Raw genomic sequence first — 21,630 nt, 5'->3', positions numbered from 1 at the left:
TTCCTAGAGAGAGCTTCTAGCACCAAGCCCAGGGCAGATTGAAGTTCTGCCTTTCCTTGAACCCATCCCCCCCCCACAATTAGCTCTAAGTTCTGCCCTCTGGAGCCACTTCGTTCCTGTGACAGACCTTCACCCACACATGGCATCCCCGCAGGCCCAGCAGGTGGGGGTGGTGTTTAAGCTCAGAAGCCATATGCCTGTCACCCACAGTCTAGGCTAGCTCCCAATCCTGCCTGCCTGCCTCCCTCCCCGACCCCTGCTCCCAGGCGGTGATCTACCCTCATCAGTGCTCACTGACCTCGGGCACCCTCGTATACATGTGGCAATCAAGTCCAAAATGCAAAATTGTCTAAGTTGCGCCCACCTCCTCAATCCACCCCAGAAATGCTCCAAGCCCCCACAGAAACGCTCGTCTGGTGGCGTTTGGGTCCCACCTTTTTGGAGCCACCGCGAAGTCTCCTCAAGAGCGTGGCCTGTCAGGCTGGAGGGGCTCCCCGGAAGGAAGCCAGGCACGTTCCTGGCATGCGGACGGCTAGGGTTCCACCTGCTGTCTAACCAGTACAGTGGTAACTTCAGAAATCTGGCGTCTCACAGGCTAACTCCCGGGACAGGTGTGGCGTCCAAGGCTCGGGACAGTCACAGTGCTGGGGCTGTGCACCGTGGGAACTAAAAGGAACGCAGAAGCAGGAACCTTTTGAGAACATTTGCCCTTTAATTTGCATTTAAAATCAGTTTCTTTAAATATTTCAGGTACAAGTTCTGAATAGTGAAGACAGAGTAGATGCTGCAGGCACTCCGTATCGGCTCCCAACCCTTCCCCCACCCCACCCTCCAGGCCTTGCTTCTCCGCTCCAGATCCGAATGGGCACGGCACTAAGTCAGCGGCTCCTGGTGTCCAGCGTCAGCAGCCTCAGGCCTGGATGCAGTTGCATACAAAGCAATGAAGCCCAGCAGCTTTCATGACAAGATGTGTGTATTTAAACTTGCTCCAAGCAATTCCAATGATTGTGCCCAGACCCATCTGGCACCTCAGGCGACATTGCCCATTATCCCCGCTGTATAGTAGCATCTTGGGGCTGGTTTCCACCAGGGTCCATCCTCCCTGACACCCCGCTCCCCCAAGGGCCACGATGCACAGAGAAACAGAGCTGCCCCTTCAGTCCGAGTGCTTACGCCAATGGCATGTAAAAAGCTCAAATCAATCTGAGCCAGTCCACAGGAAGCCCCCTCACCCCAATCTCACCAGCCTCCAGCCCTTGTGACCATGCCCTGTCCCGCTGCCATGATGTGCTAGAATCTGCTCTAAATGACAGCGATGTGCTAGAATGGTTCCAAGCAGCCCAGAAAGGTCGGCACAACCACGGCTGTGTGTTACTGTGCCAAAGTGGAGCAGTGACTGAGAGGGTGGGCTCTGCTCCTGTCTTGTCTACAACATACCACCTCGGAGGGGACTCTGCCCCCGCCCCACTACCTCCCCCCTCCCCCCCAGACCCCCTGGCCTGTGCTTCCTGGACGAGGTAGAAGAGGCATCCTGAAGTCCATGGCAGCGCAGAATGAACTGTTATTTACGCGGCAAGCAGCACCTCTTGGCCTGCAGTCAATACTCCATACAGGTGCAATCAAGTGAGAATGTGCACAGCCGGGCCAGAGGCTGCTGTGAGCCTGGGAGACACCACACCCTCCTAAGGAGGCCCTGGAGAATAGACTTTCAAAACATACAAACTTGATCACATGGTCCCCAGTGGTTTCCCTATTGAATACTGGCCCAGGAGAGAAGCAAAATCATCTCTGCAAAAGACGAATGGGAGAAAGGCAGGAATATTAATGAGCATCCACTAAGGCTCGCTCTCCCTCAAGCCTCAAGAAGATGTTCGAGTGTAAGAGAAGGGTGCAGAGAGGGGAGAGCCTGGCAGAATACCAAGAAAGGAACTGTGGCTGCTGGTTACGTAGTGCCCTGGTTTCCTTGCTGGAGGCCAACAACATGTGCCTGGCACCAGGCTAGCCTGGAACCCATGAGGGGACAGGGAGAAGATTGGTGGTCAGTTCCTGCATGGTTGGTGTGTAGGGTATGTAGCTTCCTCCTAAAGGTCCAGTAGGAGGACTCTGGGATCCTCTACCGCTGCCTTGATTTTGCGGAGAAAAGTTACCGCCTCTCTGCCGTCGATCAGCCGATGATCATAGGTCAGTGCCACGTACATCATGGGCCGCACCTCCACCTACAGAGAGGAGAGGTTGACAGGTCTGTCTGCGGCAGAGGAAGCCCCACTGGAAGTGGGGAGATGAGAAAGCATAGCCCATAGAAAAGTTTCCAGTTCCAGAGCTTTTCCTATTGATGTTGCTTCTAGAGCCTTCTATTTTCAAAGACCAAGGCTTACCCTTAGTGCAAAGTTCTCCCACTCAAGAAAGCTCAACCAAGAAAATAAAGAGTCTCTTCCAAAAGCGCCCTTTAAAAAAAACATTCTTGGGCACCTGGGTGCTGAGTTGGTTAAGCTTCCAACTCTTGATTTTGTCTCAGGTCATGATCTCAGGGTCCTGGGATCAAGCTCCACAGCATCAGGCTCAGCTCTCAGTGGACACCCCCCCTCCCCGCCCCAGCTTGGGCACACACTTGCGTATATGCGCTCTCAAATAAATCTTTAAAAAAAAACAGAACACATTCTCTGCCCTTTCATTCATCTGTTGTCTAAAGGAAAACTTTTCCCTTCAATCCTGGCAGCCTGAAGTTTCTTCTTTAGGGTTAGAATTTTAAAAAGTAACCAGAGATCCTCAAATTCTCTCAAGTGGAATGCAAAGTTAGGTGTGTGAGCATTTTCAAGAGAGAAGACCTAGGATTTTTGGATTCACAAGACCTAGTGACCCAAAAACATTCTAAACACAGGAGTCCCAGAAAATATTTTCCTACCAACATATCTTCTAGGGCCAGCTCAAGACCCTTTAACTTTATTCCCTGAACTCCCAGGGAACCGCTAAACCTTCATACAACCTGGGAGCTCATAGATCTTCATTGCTGTCCTGTTTCCCCAGGGCAAGGACCACGTTTCCAACTGTGTCCCCACTCTCGATGGCACCTAGAGAATGGAGCTTGATGACCTCTCCCGATGAAGGAGGAAGCCACCTCAACTCCATGGTCCTCACGCTTTAAGTTGTATCAGAATCACCTGCAGCTTCTGCTTCATCAGGTCTGGAAAGGGGTCTAAGAGTCTGCATTTCTAAGAAGTTCCCAAATGATGCCAAACCACATACCACAATTTGAAGATCAGTGCCTTAGCTATTAATTAGAAACTAAGAGATGGAACTTATGCCTGAAATTCCAGTGCATCTGTCATAATTAATAGCTAGCTTTCCCCCTCCTCTTCATCTAGCCGCTAGGACATTTGCGGTGATGGTTCCTACCTTGCCCCCCACAGCCACTGGCCTATCAAAGATGCCGTGCATGCCCAGAATGGCCGACTGAGGGGGGTTGATGATGGGCGTTCCAAAGAGCGAGCCGAAAACACCTCCGTTGCTAATGGTGAAAGTACCACCATCCATATCTTCAATGGCAAGTTCATTCTTTCGGGCCTAAGAATGGAGATTTAATCACTGCAATATAAGGACAACCCAGCTTTCTTCACCTACAGGGAGTCCAGAAGGCTCCTGTCTGAGATCAACTGTCCAACTTCTAGCTCTTGTTCAGCAGAAGACGCCTGTGGCCAGGCCTCCACCAGAGGACAGGCATGATGCCTTGAGGACCTTTGCTTTCCCCAGCAGGCCTCCTCTGACGAGGTCTTCCGTGACACGAGCACAATGAGCGCTGCCAGATAGCTAGAGTTCGGCTCCTGGGGGTGACTGCCAGTCTCGGGCTCCGCACGCCTTACCCAGCAGAGCAAGGCACCAGTTCCCTGATCACTGCCCACTGGTGAGCCCGGCCTTCCCCGGCCCCTCCTCCCTGACCTGCCCAGCAACCAACACACATGCTGCTTTCCACTTTACCTTTTCTCCCAGTTCGCTGATGGTTCGCTCTATATCTGCGTAATTCATAGCTTCCACGTTCCTGATAACAGGAACCACCAGACCCTGATGAGAGTGAAAAGCTGTTTTCAGTTGCAGATTAATAGTACCCTTTGTAACTCCCTTGATTCAAACGGATGGTCTCTGCTCCCCATTGAGCATCTTAATGACTCAATGTGATTAACAGAGTCTAAAATATTTAGGCTTGACGTTAAAAGAATGTGGTGGGGTCAAAAGCAGGTTACTCTTTTACTAACTCCCTTCTAAGACAGGATTATAGAAATGCTCTCTCCCCAGGGGTCTGCTTTTTTATACAAAGTGAGAGTCTAAGACCAGAGCTCCCCACCGCTTTCCCCAACATACCCGTGGGGTGGCCACGGCGACACTGATGTCAATATAATCCCTATACACCACCTCTTTGGTTGTGTCATCAATCACTGTGAGAGAAAACACATGTTACACACAACTCTCCAAGCCTAGGCTAATGCAGAAATACTTGCGTTAACAGAGTGAAAATCCACCATGCCTGGTACAGTGGGCTGACCAGTCAGCAGGAAAACCATTGCACTGCATGTGGCGGACTCCTCTTACTCCCAACCAATCCTAACACTTCCCAAGTGCCCTGAGGCCGAGCATGGGAGCATCCGTTTTTCAAAGGAAGACTCAGTACACCGGCTCACACAGGATAGGTATGCACGGAGCTCCCTTTAACTAGCTCTGCCCAAACCCTCCCTTAACAGAGAATGGCTAGGTTTAAAAAGTGCTCCCAAAAAGGCAGATGCAAAGGGAGGGGTGGTAGTGCTGCCCATTCCGCTGCCTACTCTCCCCAGGAGGTGAGGGAGGCCTCGTTCTCGGAGACTCCAGAGGCAGCAGGGTAGTGTAAGCCAGCAAACCGGCAGCTGAAAGTCTAGGTCTGGTGCTCATGAGAAAATACAGGCTCGGCACTCTTTTCCACAGAAAGTCTATGTTGTGTTGTTAGATAAGCCACCGAGGCAAAGCATGTGGGAAGTGATAAAGAGGCCAAAAGAACTCTGAGAAATGCCTACATATACAGGCAGGCAGAAGAAAGGGATGGAGAGCCAATGAGGAAGCATAAGAAGAATGGAAGGAACAAGAGGTACATACACATCTGGACAAAGCAAAGACAGCCCTCTACCTACCTAGAGCACATCACTCAATGCAAGGGACTAGAGCTTCTATTTCTAGATCTTTAGGGACCCTGGCATTGCTCAGAATTGCAAAAGTGTCACTGTCCACCCCCCCCCCAACCTTCCAGGGAACAGAGAAGTGTCTCAATAGGAAAGAGAACTGCTTGTTAGGTCAACATTTCAATGACGTAGGTGAGCAAAAAGTAAGGAAAACGAGCACCAAGTCCATGAAAGAGGGGCCAAGCCCACGGCCTCCCACTGAGGTCCATCGATCAGAAATCAAAGGTCACCCTGGAGCCTATGCCAAGTGGGGAAGTCAGGCCGCAAGATCCCGGGGCCCCTGGAAAGGCAAGTGCTAGACAGAACACGAGCTTCCACCGGGACATGAGAAGCCCCGAGAGCTGGGCTGGCTCAGAAGTGCTTGTTGGCAGAGCAGCTGCCAAGCTATGAAATGGGAAGAGAAACCACTCTGTCCAGCTAGTGGGGAGAAAACAGCCATGACACCACTTCAGGAAGGTGATTCAAGAAATACCTGGAGAAAGACACTCATGTTTTCACAGGTATGAAATAAAGCCTTGGTCTTTCTGTGTGTGGGAGCACACATACCTCCCAGGACCTCTTCGAGTCCGGCCACCACAAACTCACCTGCATTGACCACAGGCTGCTCCTGCAAGGCAAAGGCTGAGGCCGTCACGAATGCCGACATGAAACCTAGTTTGAGGTTATGTTTCTTCAGAAAAGCATCTTTGTGCCGAGCCCTCATCTCTTGGATGTTACTATAAAAACACATTATAAAACAAAGTGACCACAAAGCCCTTATTTTGCCTTTCATACCAGTTTCTAACTCCATGTACACAATTGGGTAAGCATTTTCCCCCTCCTCTGGACCATCTACCCAAGTTCAAGTTTTGAAATAGTCCAGCGGAGGTCAATACAATAACCTCGCTTCTTTACAAAACCTGGAATCAAAGAAATGGGGTCCAATCAGTCTTGACGGTACGGCTGAGCCCCTCATAGGGCTCCTTCCTATTCCAGAAGTCATAGAATTCAGTGACAGGTAATATGAACAAGAGCTCACACAGCATACTAACATCCTTGCCTGGATGAGAAAGTGATTTCTAGCTACCCGAAATTCATGAGCTCTCTACTCTGAAGAATAATTATTTTAAGCATAAACAAAGTCTACAAGATAAACAATATTTTTTAAAATTTCTTGTTAGAATTATGTCCAAAAAAATCCACCAAACTTGATTAGAACTTCCTTTTGACATTCTTCCTATCTTCTACTTAATGAAAACAAAACCTGAAAAAACTCCACAGGTGTTTGGGCTCCATGTGAGCAAAAGCACCCATGACTATATATGGTCAGGTATAGACCAGTGTTCTTTTAGGCTCATGGGAAAGTCAATAAACTCCCTCCTATCTCCGCAGAGTTAGCAATTCCATATACTTGCTCCTTCAAACAGGTGCTAAACCCCCACCACATGTAAGGGCCAAGGCTGGGCGTCAAGATAATAAAGACACAGCCCTTGCCCTTTCTATCAGTTTACTGGATGTGGTTTCCTTGGTATTTAGAAAGTGGACATGTGTGGCCCTAAGCTTTTCGAGTACAAGCAGCTGGGCCTTCTGGGAAGCCTTTGCGACATAAACAGCCTTTGTTCATTTAGGATTGGTTTTCCACAGATGTACCACATATACACTGCAGTTAGTGGGAAATGGCTTTCCCATCATTTTGCTACAGAAACCTCAGTATTTATCGGAATACAGTTCTGTGATGGAAATTGAATATAACTTTATCTCAGGCCCAAATGCTCCAGTTTTCCCTTTCTCCCCATAATGGCCTAATTTGACATTAGCATGAAAGAGAAGATTGTATAACTTTAACTCCCCCTTCAGACCATTTGCCTTTGAAAAAGGAAGTTTTCCGGGGGGGGGGGGAGGGGGCAGGGGGCTGATTAGGTTTAAATGTTTGTTTTCCTGAGTCTAACCTTATTTAGTGCTAGGATTACCACCCTAAAGACATTACTGGTTCCCAAGACACAAGAACTGCAGAAGAGGGAAAGAGATGTGATAAACATCTCTGCTTTCAAACCTGCCCAAATGCTATTGTCTGGTCATTAAGTAGTTTCTATTTCAGAGCTCTGCCCTTGGAGGCAGGGCCTGGGACAGCAGGGCAGAGGAGAAGGTCTAAGAAAGGCCCCTTATGGGTAGCTGATCAGCACAAGACCCAAGGGCACTCGATCTAAACCACATTACCGACTGCAGTGAGACCCCAGGCCATCATTAAGTGACACCTCGATTAGCTGCTGAAATGAGATCCAGCTACTGCACTTACCTTCCAATCAAAGCTGTTGGGCCAACTGCATCTTCCAAGGCCACAAATATTTACATGTTTTGTCTTAAGGAATTAGGTAGAATTTCAAAGTCCAATTCAATTTGTGTACAATTTGGCCCTAATGCACTGAAACATAAGCTGCGGCCTTTGTGATTCATTAGTCAAGGTCCTTCCCTATGTCCTACAGATAGGAAGGAGAGAAATCTTTGGCTTGAATGACATCCAGTCTTTTTAGGAAGTTTCACAACAGCATGGATGACATCTAGTGAAACAGGCCACAGAGCCCTACCTCTGTGAACAACGCCACAGCACACTATCCATAAACCACTCCCTTCTCTAAGCTTTTCAGATCCCTTCCTAAAGAAAACAAATTTCCCTAATGAAAAGTAGGTTAGCAGACTAAACACTCAGAAGAAAAAGCAGCAAAGGGATGACCTGAAGACTTCATGATTTACCTCCCGAATTAGATATAAACTCTTATCCCTGGCATTCAAAACATTCCAAAAGTATGGATCCAACTTTCTTCCCATTCCTTCCCACATATTCCTCACAGCAGATAGTTCTCAAAAGTACCCTGTACTTTCCCGTGTCGGCCCCGTATTACTTACATCGCCTGGAATGACCCTCCCCACAACGCCACCTGTGTCAAAATGCTAGTCAGTCTCAGGCCTATTAAAGATCTCTTTTCTCCGGGAAGCATGGGGGGGACTTCCCCTCCCCACTTCTGCTCTCCGTCTCAAAAACAAATGATCTCATTCTCTCTACTTCATACTTTTACCCACTGATACTTCTTTTTCTAGATTTTACTTTGTGATTTTTAAAAGATTTATTTATTTTAGAGAGAGGTACACAGGGGGTTAGGGGAGGCGGAGAGGGAGAGAGAGAATCCCAAGCTGACTCCCCGCTGAGCCCAACACAGGCCGATCCCTGAGATCCTGACCTGAGTCGAAATTCAACTGAGCCACCCAATCAACAGCCAGCTCACCCTAGAAATTGGTACACTAAATTTGTCCCTTTGGTTATACATCCTGAGGTTTTTACTGAAAAACACAACTTGCTTTCTATTTCATTATCACAGCTGGGAAAGGTGAAAGCTAGGACAAGCCGGTGCTTTCCCACCACCCAAATCTGAGCCACTTCGGGACACAGATCAGGAGCAGTCGCCGTGAGAAAGCAGCAGGGTACTGGGCTTTGGCTCTGAGTGTGCAGTCAAATGGTTCTCCATCCCAAGGGTAGGCCCAGTTGCCCTAGCTCTACTTGGCAACTCGACACTAGTCATCGGAATTTAACACCATTACCAGCCTCATTTATCAGACATCACAAAATTCAGGTATAAAAGGCTAAAAGTTTTTTAAGTCACAGAGGCAGGCAATTAGAGAATGAACCCCATGGGTCACTCTGTTTTAGTCAACAAGCAGTGCAAAGAAGTACCTCTTCTTGCTGTTAGTTTTGGAATCAGCACTACGTAGGGGCTGGGGCAAGTTCAAGTGTTCTCCAAAAAAAAGGGCGCGGGGAGTGAGAGGCCCAGAGATCTCACCTCATGTCGATCTCATTGAAAGTAGTGAGCATCGCACACGTGTTCTGGGCCTCCTTCAGACGCTGGGCGATGCGCTGCCGCATCCTGTTCATTTTCTCCTGAAAGTAGGACAAGGATTAACAGTCTGGGCTCTCCGGATCAAGCCCTCCCCACTTAGTCCAAGGGGGCACTCAGCTTGCAAGGACTGAGGTGTCACGGACTAGGATACCTAAGTGAAACAAGAGCTCCAGGCTCTCTAGTATTTTCAGGAGGTCTTCTCAGGCAGAGGAACCCACACTCTTGACCATATACCTCCCTGAGGTTTTACAGCTGCCCCTGCCAGTGACTGCGACCACGGAGCCCTCAGTGAAGTGCCCCAGAAGGACAGGAACAGGGCTCAGTAAAACCACTTCTCCACAGTGTGTGGTACTGTGCGGGGGAGCGGCACACTACTAAGTTCCCACCCCCTGCAGACCTCGCACTCAGCCAGGGCAGTCCGCTGGCCGCACAGCACCGTGGGAAAAGCCACTGGACAGGTGTTCCAAAGACTTCAGGTTCTATCCTCTCCTATGACAAGGAGGAGGCGATGACCAGCTGCCTCCTAAACTCGGCTGCCATGAACTGCCAGCAATTCAAAGGCAGGCACCACAAGGCCCACACCCCCTCGTCTCAACCCTATCCCCTCGGCCTCCTCCTGGAAGTGCTCCCCAGAGGCTTACCCGATGTTCTGAACGCAGACCCTTGCCGGCTCCTGGCTCAGCTACGGGCGGGGCAGGAGCGGGTTTCACTGCAGACACTGACAATGAACAGAAGGTACAGCTGCATCAGAGAATCAGAGAGACAGCAGCTCTTTCGGCCCATGGGTCCCACCCCCGTGCTTTCATAAAACCACCTTTCTGCACCCCCCCCCAAAAAAACAAAACCCAACCAACCAGAGAAACAATTACTAAGTGCCAGTGCTGTCAGACTGTCCTGTCACTTAATCCTTCGGATACTCTGAGGTGGACTAGTACCATTCCCACTTCACAAATGAAGATCTGCTCAGAGACGTTAAGGAGCTAGCCCAAAGTCACAGAGCTGTCAACAGAAAGCTGGGCTCCAACCCAGGTCTTCTGATACAAAGTCTAGAGTTCCTTCTACAAAGCAGCCACTGGAGCCTGTTCGGAGCCCTGACTGGTCTAAGATTCTGCCCCGCGAGGGAACATGGCATTGGAGGGGATGTTCTTCTCCCACACAGAGACACGCAGGACGGGGAGGCGTACCTGGCTTGCTAACAAGAGGCTGTGAGGGCGAGGGCACTGGAGGCATCTGAGTGGGTATGGATGTTGCGGCGGGAGGAGGAACTGCCGGGGCTGGAGGCTCTGCTTTCGGGGCTGCAGCAGCAGGAGCTTCGGCTGGCTTGGCCTTCGCAGGGGCAGCTGGAAAACACGACAAGCAGAGGTCACTGGCACCGTCTGGAATGCAAAGCAACCGAATCACAGATACTAAACAAGGTTTAGCAGCAAAAGCTCTATCTCCAATCACCTGCCAAATGCTAACTGACTATACACAAGGCACTACGAAACGCACACAAGGATGGAAAGCGCTGTCCTTCCATTCCCCGGGGCTCCCAGACATTCTACGTTACATAACTGACCTCATTCAGCTGCCTTCCTGATTTCACAAATACCAACTCATGATCAAATTTAGCAAGTACTTTCAAAGAACCCACTAAGCCCGTGGCAATGTAAACTTCCAAGCAGAAGAAACCCAGGCAATTGAAGATGTTGATACACATATATGAAAGTAACACATTTCTAGTCATGGGAGTATGGACAGTCTTGTCTTCTATTTTAAAATCATGTGTGGAAGGATACATTTTTTTTTTTTTTTAAAGATTTTATTTATTTGACAGCGAGAGAGGGAACACAAGCAGGGTGAGTGGAGAGGGAGAAGCAGGCCTCCCTCTGAGCAGTGAGCCCAAGGCGGGGCTTGATCCCAGGACCCCGGGATCATGACCCGAACTGAAGGCAGACGCTTAACCAACTGAGCCACCCAGGAGCCCCTAATACTCTTTTAACTATAAAAAAATAAAAGTTTAAGTAATCAAAGGCTCACTCAGACTTAAAGAGTTCGAAGCATTTCATCTAGCATAATGCTCATAAACCACAACTTTAGATACTTTGATTTTATCCATCTCTACATACCTGGTTTCACATTTCATATTTAAATTAGAAGAACATTCTTTTTAAGGAATGATCAGAAGGTGAAAGAATTGATCTTATTTCCGGGTGGGAGGATGGGTTAGCCTGGTGATGGGTATTAAAGAGGGCACGTCTGCATGGAGCACTGGGTGTTACGCACAAACAATGAATCATGGAACACTACATCAAAAACTAATGATGTAATGTATGGTGATTAACATAACAATAAAAAATTAAAAAAAAAAAAGAATTGATCTTATTCCCTAGCCTTCTACTGCACACTACTTCCATTCTGGGCTTCTGGTCGTACCCTGATCAATCTAAAGGATGCAATCTACTATCTCTCTCCTTAACTATTTGGATAAGGAAAAAGAAACAGACTTTAGTAATTACAGCATTTAACTAAGAATCAGAAAAAATTTTCTTTTCTAATCTCTCGTATTGACTGTAAGGTGCCATACAAATTCATTTCCTTCTCACTTCTTCCCAAGAGAAAGAGCAACCTTCCTTAGAAATGCTATGAGCACAGACGTGAAAAAACAACACTGAATTCTCCAGAATAGACACCATGAAATATTACTTCTCCTCACTTTAGAATAGTGGCTCTTGGGACACTTGGGTGGCTCAGTCAGTTGAGCATTTGCCTTTGACTCAAGTCATGATCTCCAGGTCCTGGGATCAAGCCCCATGTTGGGCTCCCTGCTCAGCAGGAAATCTGCTTCTCCCTTTCCCTCTGCCCTTTCCCCTGCTTGTACTCTCTCTCTCAAATGAATAAATAAGATCTTAAAAAAGAATAGTGGCTCTCAGCCCTAGCTGTGTATCAGAATCACTTGGAGAGCATTTAAAAAAAAAAAAAAAAAAAAACTATAATAGATAACCCGGATCTGATAACCCCAGATTTAATATATCAGAATCCCTGGGCCACGGGGTCTACGCATTTGTGTTTGTTTATACAGATACACACACACACACGTTTTTTGCTTTGTTTTTTTGAGAGAGAGATGCGTGTGGGGGGGGGTGATGGGAAGAGAGAGTTGTTTTTTTTTTTTTCATGAAGAGAGAGAATCTTAAAACAGGCTCCATGCCCAGGGCAGGGCTCCATCTCAGGACCCTGGAATCATGACCTGAGCGGAAATCAAGAGTTGGTCACGTAACCAATGGAGCCCCTAGGGTGCCCTGCATTTGTTATTTTTAAAGCCCCCATCTGATTCTGACGCCAGGGCTGAGGACAGGAAGAAAAAAAAAAAAATCACTATCTTTAAAATCTTCTTCATTCTATTATATCTTTAAGAAAAGGTCCAGCACGAACCATGAGAGACTATGGACTCTGAGAAACAAACTGGGGGAGGGTTGTGGGGGGATGGGTTAGCCTGGTGATGGGTATTAAAGAGGGCACGTATTGAATGGAGCACTGGGTGTTATATGCAAACAATGAATCATGGAACACTACAGCAAAAACTAATGATATAATGTATGGTGATTAATAGAACATAAAAAAAAAAAAGTCCAGCATAAGAAATATACGTGGAAAGAACAGTTATTATGAGGTTTTATGTTTCTTTAAATACCATTTTCTTTTAGAACTTGGCATTTAAAGTACCCACTGCATAAATATCACCTGTCTTAGTCCCTCAACTAACAGCAGCTGGAATGCCAAACAGTCTTTGCGGTATCAAGGAATTAGTACGTTATGCTCAGCCCCAATTCCAAGGGGGAACACTGGAGATCTTGACAACCAGGAGAACTTCTTTACCGCCAGTTTTCCTGAGTGTGAAAAGAGGAGTGCCTCCTTCTACTTTTCCCCCATCAGGTACCAAAAGAGCTTCAATCACGCCATTTGCTGGTGATGGAACCTGCACAGATGTCTGGAAAACAAGGACAGATGGAGAAAGAGTCCGAATTTTTACTCGGCATTAGAAAATTGTCTAGAATCTCAAACATGAGTCACAACAGTAGCAGCAGATATACTAGACTCTGCTTATAGAAACACCAAGGCCACACTCTCAGAGTAATGAAGAGTCAATGCTATTGTGAAGATTCACCCTTTGTCCTTTCTCAGAAACATTAAAGCCATGTTCAGTTAATGTGTTTCCAAGGGATACACAAAAAACAAATGGAAACAGAAACAGTTCGTGCACATGCACACACAAACACACACGTGCTACAAAACTAAAGCTTTTACTAAAGGTCATAATACATATAACCGAGAACAATCCAAAATTAAAATTTTAAACCTTTTTCTTTTTAATGAGCTATTCCAACACTTTTACAACTGAGGTTAGAGCAAGTTAAAAATTATCTTTAAACCGTTAAGTCCCTTTTTTTTTAATTAGGTTTTTTTACATGAAAAATTATACTGATACACGACAAGCCTACCTTGTCAGTTTCGATCTCACAAACCACTTCATCTTCTGCAACAGTGTCTCCAACGGCTGAAAAGACAGTCAAAGGTTATCTGTTAAGGGGGGGGACCCCAGTAGCCACAAAATCCCTTCTGATAGGTGTGTTATAAGACCCTTTCCTACAGGGCCAGGAAAAATTACATTTCAGGTAAAGAGAAGGGAGAAACCTGATTATTGGGGCAGGGAGAGGGGGAGGTCAGTGATGACAACTTTATAAAGTATTTAAACTTAAGTAAGTAGGGCCTGAAATCTTACCTTTCTCCCACCTGACATCTCCCTCTGTGACAGATTCTGCAAACGCTGGGGTTTTGACTGTAATCACATCATCCTCTAGGAAAAAAAAAAGCAAAAAAGAAAATCACATGTAGGCCATTATTTTTCCTTTTTAATTAAACTCTGTCAGTTGTTGCTCTTCCCATTAAAATGCCATTCCCAAGAAGGCAGGGAACCGAAGGAAGGTACTTACTGCACATAGCTGTAGTTCTGAAGAAGCGAACATTGAAGACACTACTGTTGTTAATACTACAGAAAAAAAAACATAAGAAAAGTAAACTTCTTTAGCAGGTGAACCACGCGCATTGTAGTCTAGACAAGGGACCATGGACCACTTTCCCTTTAAATCAGTGATTCTCAGCCAGGGGTGCCCATGAGTGTCCCCCTGGGGGAACTTTTTCAAAACATTCATGTCCAGGCCCCATCCCCAGAGATTCTGACTCAGCAGGTCTACAGCAGAGCCTGGATGACATGGGTACCCTACATAGTAAACTCCTTGGGTGAGTCCAGAACCCTGTGCTCAGTGAAATGCCAGCTCCCACAAAACAGAGACTTTCATTTGGTTCAGCGAAGAAAAAGATAAGCATCTCGGTCCTTTGCACACCCACCAAAAGGAATTAGCTTCCCGATTAGGTTTTTTTCTGGACGAAATTCAAGGACAATAAACTGGGTGCCCTCGCAGTACCTGCCATTGTGTCACAAACAATGAAGTTTCTGTCTGCAGGATTACAGACTGAGATCAGATAAGGCAGCAAGAGGAGACAATTAGCTTGGAATTAAAAAAAGATGTTATGGGGGGGTGGTTGGCAGGGGGCAGAATCAACAAAAACAAAACAAAACAAAACACACCTCCTGTATCCCCCAGCTGGTTCTCTTGCTAGGAGGCCGCACACTGGTCATTCTGGACTCATTCAAGAGGAACGTCAAAAGACCAAGGTATTTTCTGGTATGACACTAACTTCAAATAATGTAAACTAGAGAATGATACCACTTTGTATGCACAAAACCAGTAAGAGTGGTTAACTCTGGACAGTGGGAGATGTAGATACATACAGTACCTATGGTTATGTTACATCCATACACATTTTGGGAGAGTGATCTGGACCGATGGGGACTTTCACTTTCTACACTTCAGGATTCTGAATATTCTATAACGAGCATCTTTATAATACAGAAGTAAAACAGATTTAAGTTGCCATTTGGTATTTTTACTCTTGTAATGTCAAAATAACTGTAAGATCTATTTAAAAATCAAGGGGAAAATGTACATTTTTTATTTTTTTTAGATTTTAATTTATCTATCTATCTATCTGAGAGAGAGAATGGGAGACAGATCTATCTATCTATCTATCTATCTATCTATCTATCTGAGAGAGAGAATGGGAGACAGACAGCATGAGAGGGGAGAGGGTCAGAGGGAGAAGCAGGCTCCCCGCTGAGCAGGGAGACCGATGTGGTACTTGATCCCGGGACTCCAGAATCATGACCCGAGCCAAAGGCAGTTGCTTAACCGAGCCACCCAGGCGCCCCTGTACGTTATTTTTTAAAAAGCACAGAACACAAAGTGATCTGCATAAAGTTTATAACCATATGTTAAGTGGTCATGGACAAGAACTCGTGGGTAATTTGCAATTGCAGAGACTGCTCTGTGAGGACGCTCAAGAACCTGGAGCACTGGCTGTCCCTAGGAAGAGGAACTTGGGGGCATGCAGGACAAGGGTAAAGTCTCTTTTTACTTTTGAATCATGAAAAACCAAAATGTTTTATAATGAAAGTTTTTTTAAAATAAGGTGGGTACTTATTTTCTCACCCCACAAAGTTTAATGTTGTGGGTTTTTTCTTTTTTTTTTTTTTTAACAAATAATTCACTGGGGCACCTGGGTGGCTCAGTAGGTTAAGCGTCTTGACTTTGACTCAGGTCATGATCTCAGGATCCTGCTCAGCGGGGAGCCTGCTTGTCCCTCCCCCTCTGCCCCTCCCCCCACTGGTGCTCTCTGATAAAATCTTAAAAAAAGAAATTTACTTTTAAATACTTATTTGTTGTATTTATTGCATCGGAATTTGTGGTTGTTCCAATTTTCATTAAAGTTGCAGATGAGTAGCACATTTTGAATTGCTCTAAATAATTTTTAAGTTACAAAAGTATTAGATGTTCACTTGAGAGTATTTGGAAACAGCAAAAAAACCATGATTATACTGTACAGTAAAAAATAGAATCATTTTATAACCTGTGTTTCCCCACTTATCATAGTGTGAACATGTCAACATGACATAGCTTAAGCAATCCCTGTTGTTTGGCCATTTTGAGAGAAATCTGGGTATACCAGGAGTTCTTCAGTATAGATTTTTAGAAATGGAATTGCTAGATCAAAAAATACACACAGTTCAAGACTAATGAATGCTAACTGCCCTCTAAAAACTAACTCAGAAATTCATACTTCTAGTACTAAGTGCATCATTTTCTCAATTGAAAAGAAAATCCCATTGTGATGCACAGTGAAAGAACTAATCTGGTGACCCTTCATTTTAAGGATTCTCCCTATGCAGAACACAGCTTTATAGCTGTTTAACAGATACCTAGAAAGCATCCTCTTACCACCTACCTGAAAATACTTGGAATGCAAAGTAGCATTAAGCAACACTCATAAGCAGAAGTTAATCTGAAACACACACGGGTGGCCTTTCTCCAAACTCTATTATGCAATAATAGCATTCCCTCTGTAGTAGTCAAAGTCCCAGGACTCAACTCACTGTCTTTTGCTTTTACTGTTTCTAAACTGAGTAACTATGCTACCAAGAGGATGCTCTAAATCTCCACAGGAAATGTGAACCTCTGGCCCCTCGGCTGCACTTGTATCCAACCAGAATACTCAAGAGTAACCTACTAGATCTATTCCCATAAAGAGAGGGTTCCAACTTCACTTTCATTACAATCTAAACACCTGAGGACAAGCACACTCCAGCGCCAGCACCTGACATGGGGCTGACGCTCAACGTACATCACATGTCATAAATCAACATCAAGGTTAGGTCTAGAGACTCAACATAAGCACCTTGATTATCTAGGCCTGGAAGCCAGTGAAGAAAGCAGGTGGTCAAATTTAGAACTGGTGTCTTAAATACCCCGTGGCCACGCATCTGTGCTCCCCAGTGATACTTACACAATCTTCCTGCTGTCAGGGTAACCTGGTCCCTGACATAAGGAGACCCCTGCAAGAAACAAAACAACTCTTAACCAACAACTCTTATACAGGATACCTGCTGGGAATGGGAAAGAAATCTGTTCACCCCCTAACTCTGACACGGAGCAAGATCAAATGTAGGCAACAATATAATCCTTATCACACAGAGTCCTGCTTCTCAATGGCAAAGAGCAACAGGTATGTGGGGTTGAGAGTGGGTATGTGTTTGAAAAAAGGGGAGAATTCTAAGGGCAAAGCCTGAAGTAGTTTTATCATATTTACCTTAAAATTCATAACTGTCATTATCCCTATATGTTTTCATAATAAAACCTCCCTACTTCCCCAAGTGTTCAAATATATTTGAAGCTTGAGAAAGACCCATCATGGCTTATCCTGTGACTACACAAAGCTTAATCTGAGAAGCAGTGGGCATGTTTGGTCTGGGTTTCTGTTTCCCTGGTTACTTAAAATGCATTGAGCTGGAAGTCTTACTGCATAAACCCTAGTAGCAAAGACTGGGCTACTTTAAGCCCAGGGTCTCCAGTTTGCCCCGGTACTGAGCAAATCATTGTCCCTCCTATCAGTTTATTGCCTTCCCATGAGCTCTCTGAGGTCGTCCCCTCTGGTCAAACTCAGCAAGGTGGGAGTCCCTTTCTGCCCCACCAAACGTCCTTATCACAGATAACTGCATTTCCCCAAATGACAACTAATTACAACTAACAAGGGCTGCCGCCTCACCTGAACATATTCTTCCAGAGGTCTTTTTTTTCAGATCTATTAACAACTCTTCTAAATAAACCATGGGTTCAGGAAACACCAGAAGAGCTCTCCCTTGTGTCTCTTCCTCCCCCAAATCTCCAGAGTTTCAGAGTCAAGTAAATCACTTCCATGTCCAGCAGTCCATGCCTCTGCAGTACAAATCCCAAGTACAGCGTATCTTTGAGCTAGAACAGCCAGCAGCCCATACTGAGTTTGGAACCCTGAGTCCAATTTAGAGTTCATCTTACAGCAAGTCTTATTTGTACAGTGCTTTAGGGTTTATAAAAAGCTTTCACACAATGACCTCATTTTGATTTTCATGTCTCACAACTCCCTAAAGTAGAACGACCATCTGCTATTATTCCCAGTTTTTACCTAAGTAGGGCTTCTGGAAGTTTAGGGGACTAGCCCAAGGTGAAGCCCTGAACCACAACGCACACCCCAAGTACAAGGTTCTTTCCATTGTCCTGCCGGTCTATAAATGGAGAAAATGTTTACTTTTAGAATTCCTAGTTTAAAAGAATATTATTATTGACAGTCCGCTCCAAGCTTACACTCTGTTAGGTGCCTATGTTCTCATGACTATTAGAATAAAGTCCAAAAACTTTACACATTCCTGTACTGTCCAGCCCTATCTTTCCAGCCAGCCAGGCTTCCTTTCCATTTCTATGACTGGTCAAGTCCCTTCCTGCCGGACAACCTTTGCACTAGCAATGCCCTTTGCCTGGAATATTGTTCTCTTGGCCACCTGCTATGTATTCTTAAAGACTTGGCTTAAATATCACTTTTTCAGGGAAGCCTTTACTGACATTCTCACCACCCTCTCCACCTTCCCAAGACGGGTTACATCCCACCCTTTCATTATGCCCTGCACTTCTCGCTCATAATCATCACAATGTAATTGCGGCCTTATGTGTGCATAAATGTCTATTTGCTGTCTCTCCAGCTAGCCCATATGATTCTGGAGGGTAGAGACCATCTGTATCCCTGTCACCTAGCATAGCACCTGGCACGTAGGAAGAACTCAAATGCTCTGTTGAGCACATGAGTAAATGACAACATGGTGGGTTAAGAACTTAGGTTGAGGAGTCAGGTAGAGCAGGCTTGACCAATAGGTGGCTGAATGACCTTGGACAAGGCACTTTCCCTTTCCTAGCCTTGGGTCATGCATTTGTAAAACAATGAGAATACCTCTTACTGTTTCTTGATGATTAACTGCAAAATGCACAGAAAGCACTCAGAACCATATTTGGCCCACAAAAAACTCCTACTAGGATCTACTCATCCAACAAATATTTATGCCACGCATACAAAAAATTGGGATAAGACCTAAATTCCTTCCAATAGTCCCTACACCATCTTCTATCTCATGCCATTCCTTCCTTTAACCAAAATTCTCTGGCTGAATCACCTCTTTTCCAGTTTCAAAACACTGTCAAGTTCTTCCCTTCTTCAGGGACTCTGTACATGCTATTCCCTTTCCTTTTCCTGCTCTTCACTGAACTCGCCTCTGTCACATCCTCTGGGTTGCAGCTTTAATGTCCCCTACTAAAGAAGGCCCTTCTGTCCACCTTCATTTTCCTTCTCAGCACTTAACCAAAATTCATGATCCCTCATTTGCTTAGCAATTTACACTTTGTCCTTCCCGCTAGACCATAAGCTCCAGGAGATAAGAACTGTTAACTGCTGTATCCCTAGTGAGCGCCTAGCACAGTGCCTGCCTGACAGGCAGTAGAAACTCGGTAACTATGTGCCAAATGAATAAATGATAGCTGTTATTAAATAGCACTTTGTTTCGCTCCACATCATGTGGAGAAACATAGGCACCCCGGTTTCCTCAAATACTGCTCTGCCCAGGAGGAGAGCACGTTAGGTAACGGCAAGGGCACAACTTACCAGGCAGGGAACGTCTCCCTAGAGGGCAGTTCCCCTGTTGAGAAAGAAGACATCGACGTCACCCATGATGAAAGGAGGGAAGAAACAGCTTTTTAAGTACAGACTCAAAGCTGTCCAGGCGCTAGTGACAGGTGAATCTCGTGACTCCAAAAGGCACATGCAACAGCCAAGGCTCTCAGTCCCAGTCAGCACCCTGGGCCTGCCAAACTACCTCAACTTCCCATCGGGGCTGACACCCACTAACGGGAGTGGGGGCGGGCCCCGATCCCGTCGGGGTACTCGGCGGCGCCTCCTCCCAAACTCGGAGTCTCGTGCCTGGACGGGCGCGGCTCTGGGCGGCTCCTCCGCCCGGGCGCGGAGGGTGGGGCCCAGCAGGGGACGGGGCGCCGGCTGCCTCGGGAAGGCGGGGGGCTGCTGGGCTCTGCAAGACGACCCCGAGAGCAACGGCGGCCCCGGGCCGCCCAGCCCGCGGCCTCCGCGTCCCGGTGCCCTTGGTGCCCGGCTTGACCGGCGCGCCGCGCTCCTGCTCCCCAGGCTGCCACTCTGCCCGCCGGCAGGTTTCTCATCCGCCGGTGCCCCGGCCCGACCGGACCGTACCTTCTGGAAGGCAGAGAGCGAGCGGCTGAACGCCCGGGACACGCAGCGGGACCGGGACAGCATCGCGGCGGCGGCGGAGCCGAGGGCGGGCGGACACCGGATATAGGGCCCGGCAACAACCGGAAGCGGGGCGGGCCGCGGCACTCGCCGCGCGGGGAGGGGTGTTCGGAGCGAACCACTGGCGGGGGGGGGGACCGACAAGCAGCGCGAAGCGGCCCCCACCTCAGCACACCGGTCTGCGCCCGGGAGTCCTCGGCGGCGGAGCGCTCTCGGAGCCTGCTGCACTGCCTGCCGGCCTGCGCCGAGACTGCCGGGGGTGCCTACGACCGTCCAGAGACCAGGCCGCCCCAGGGGTCCCCCCCCATCTCTCCGCAGAGCTGGCCCTGAGCTTGGCGCCCGTCTCTTTCTGGGACCCCGGGACACCGCGCGTTTCCACCTCTGCACTACCGGAAAAGAGCGGGAGGCTGGCACGGGCTCTGAACTCGGACCTTGGCGGACAAGCCTGCCTGATCTTACACGTGGGTGGCCTCGGGCAGGTGACCTCGCTTCCCTGAGCCTCAGGTTCCTCAAATATATATTAAAAAAAAAAAAGGAAGAGTCACTTCCCTGCCTCTCTAACTCCAGAACAAAGAAACAGCCCAAGGGAACCTCTGAAGGGTTCCCATTGCCCTTTTACCAGACGAAGATCACCAAGTAGCCTTACTTCTGAAACGACATCTCCTGATCTTCCCTAGTCCTACTCACACTCTCTCCAGCCAAGCTAATTGTTCCCCATACATCCTGTGTATTTTGAAGGTGGTTTATTAGTCATTCTATCCCTAGAATATAAAGGACTAAATTAGGGACCTTGTCTGTCTTGTTCACTGCTGTATTCACAGCACTTAGAACAGAGATTGGCATAGGTAGGTAGGTGTGTAATAACAATTCGGCCTGATAGCTTCAAAGTGAAAGCACATAGCTTCCCCTCCCCCTTTTTAGTTTTCCCTCCCCTTGAATGCCCAGATTCACCTTTATAGCTCACCTTCCTTTTTTTTAAGATTTTATTTTTAAGTAATCTCTATGCCCAAAGTGGGGCTGGAACTCACCACCCCAAGATCAAGAGTTGCATGCTTTACCAACTGAGCCAGCCAGGTGCCCCTACAGCTCACCTTCCTAATAGAAAAGGTTTTCTATAAGCTTTGGTGGAATTAAGAATGAATGAATGAATGAATGAATGAGGACGCCTGGGTGGTCAGATGGTTAAATGTCTGCCTTTGCCTGGGGTCATGATCTTGGGGTCCTGGAATTGAGCCCCACGGTGGACTCCCAGCTCAGGGGGGAGTCTGCTTCTTCCTCTCCCTCTGCCTCTC

The 21,630-nt window shown here is 47.1% G+C and overlaps 1 protein-coding gene across 1 annotated transcript; it reads right to left on the bottom strand.

The window, feature by feature from the left end:
* Window positions 1-692: 692 nt before the first annotated feature.
* Window positions 693-20,408, bottom strand: DLST (dihydrolipoamide S-succinyltransferase). Its single transcript, XM_078053969.1, has 15 exons — window positions 20,282-20,408; window positions 19,685-19,718; window positions 17,009-17,057; window positions 14,041-14,096; window positions 13,830-13,904; window positions 13,549-13,604; window positions 12,926-13,037; window positions 10,252-10,407; window positions 9,709-9,785; window positions 9,011-9,108; window positions 5,784-5,914; window positions 4,354-4,427; window positions 3,973-4,056; window positions 3,394-3,561; window positions 693-2,216 (listed from the first exon to the last, which is right to left on the bottom strand). Exons 1-15 carry the CDS (start codon window positions 20,342-20,344, stop codon window positions 2,082-2,084), a joined length of 1,368 nt encoding a protein of 455 aa, XP_077910095.1. The 5' UTR covers window positions 20,345-20,408; the 3' UTR covers window positions 693-2,081.
* Window positions 20,409-21,630: the final 1,222 nt, after the last annotated feature.

This window comes from Halichoerus grypus, chromosome 8, assembly GCF_964656455.1.
Source record: "Halichoerus grypus chromosome 8, mHalGry1.hap1.1, whole genome shotgun sequence".
NCBI lineage: Eukaryota > Metazoa > Chordata > Mammalia > Carnivora > Phocidae > Halichoerus > Halichoerus grypus.
This window is presented reverse-complemented; position numbering and strand designations above follow the sequence as displayed.

Bases quoted from the DNA above. Each gene is read 5' to 3' on its own strand.
- DLST (XM_078053969.1), bottom strand. From the start codon at position 20,344: ATGCTGTCCCGGTCCCGCTGCGTGTCCCGGGCGTTCAGCCGCTCGCTC. The intron at 13,605-13,829 runs GTAAGATTTCAG...CTGTCTTTTCAG, and splicing joins AGATGTCAGGTGGGAGAAAG to CCGTTGGAGACACTGTTGCA. The intron at 4,428-5,783 runs GTGAGTTTGTGG...TTTCTCTCACAG, and splicing joins GCAGCCTGTGGTCAATGCAG to TGATTGATGACACAACCAAA.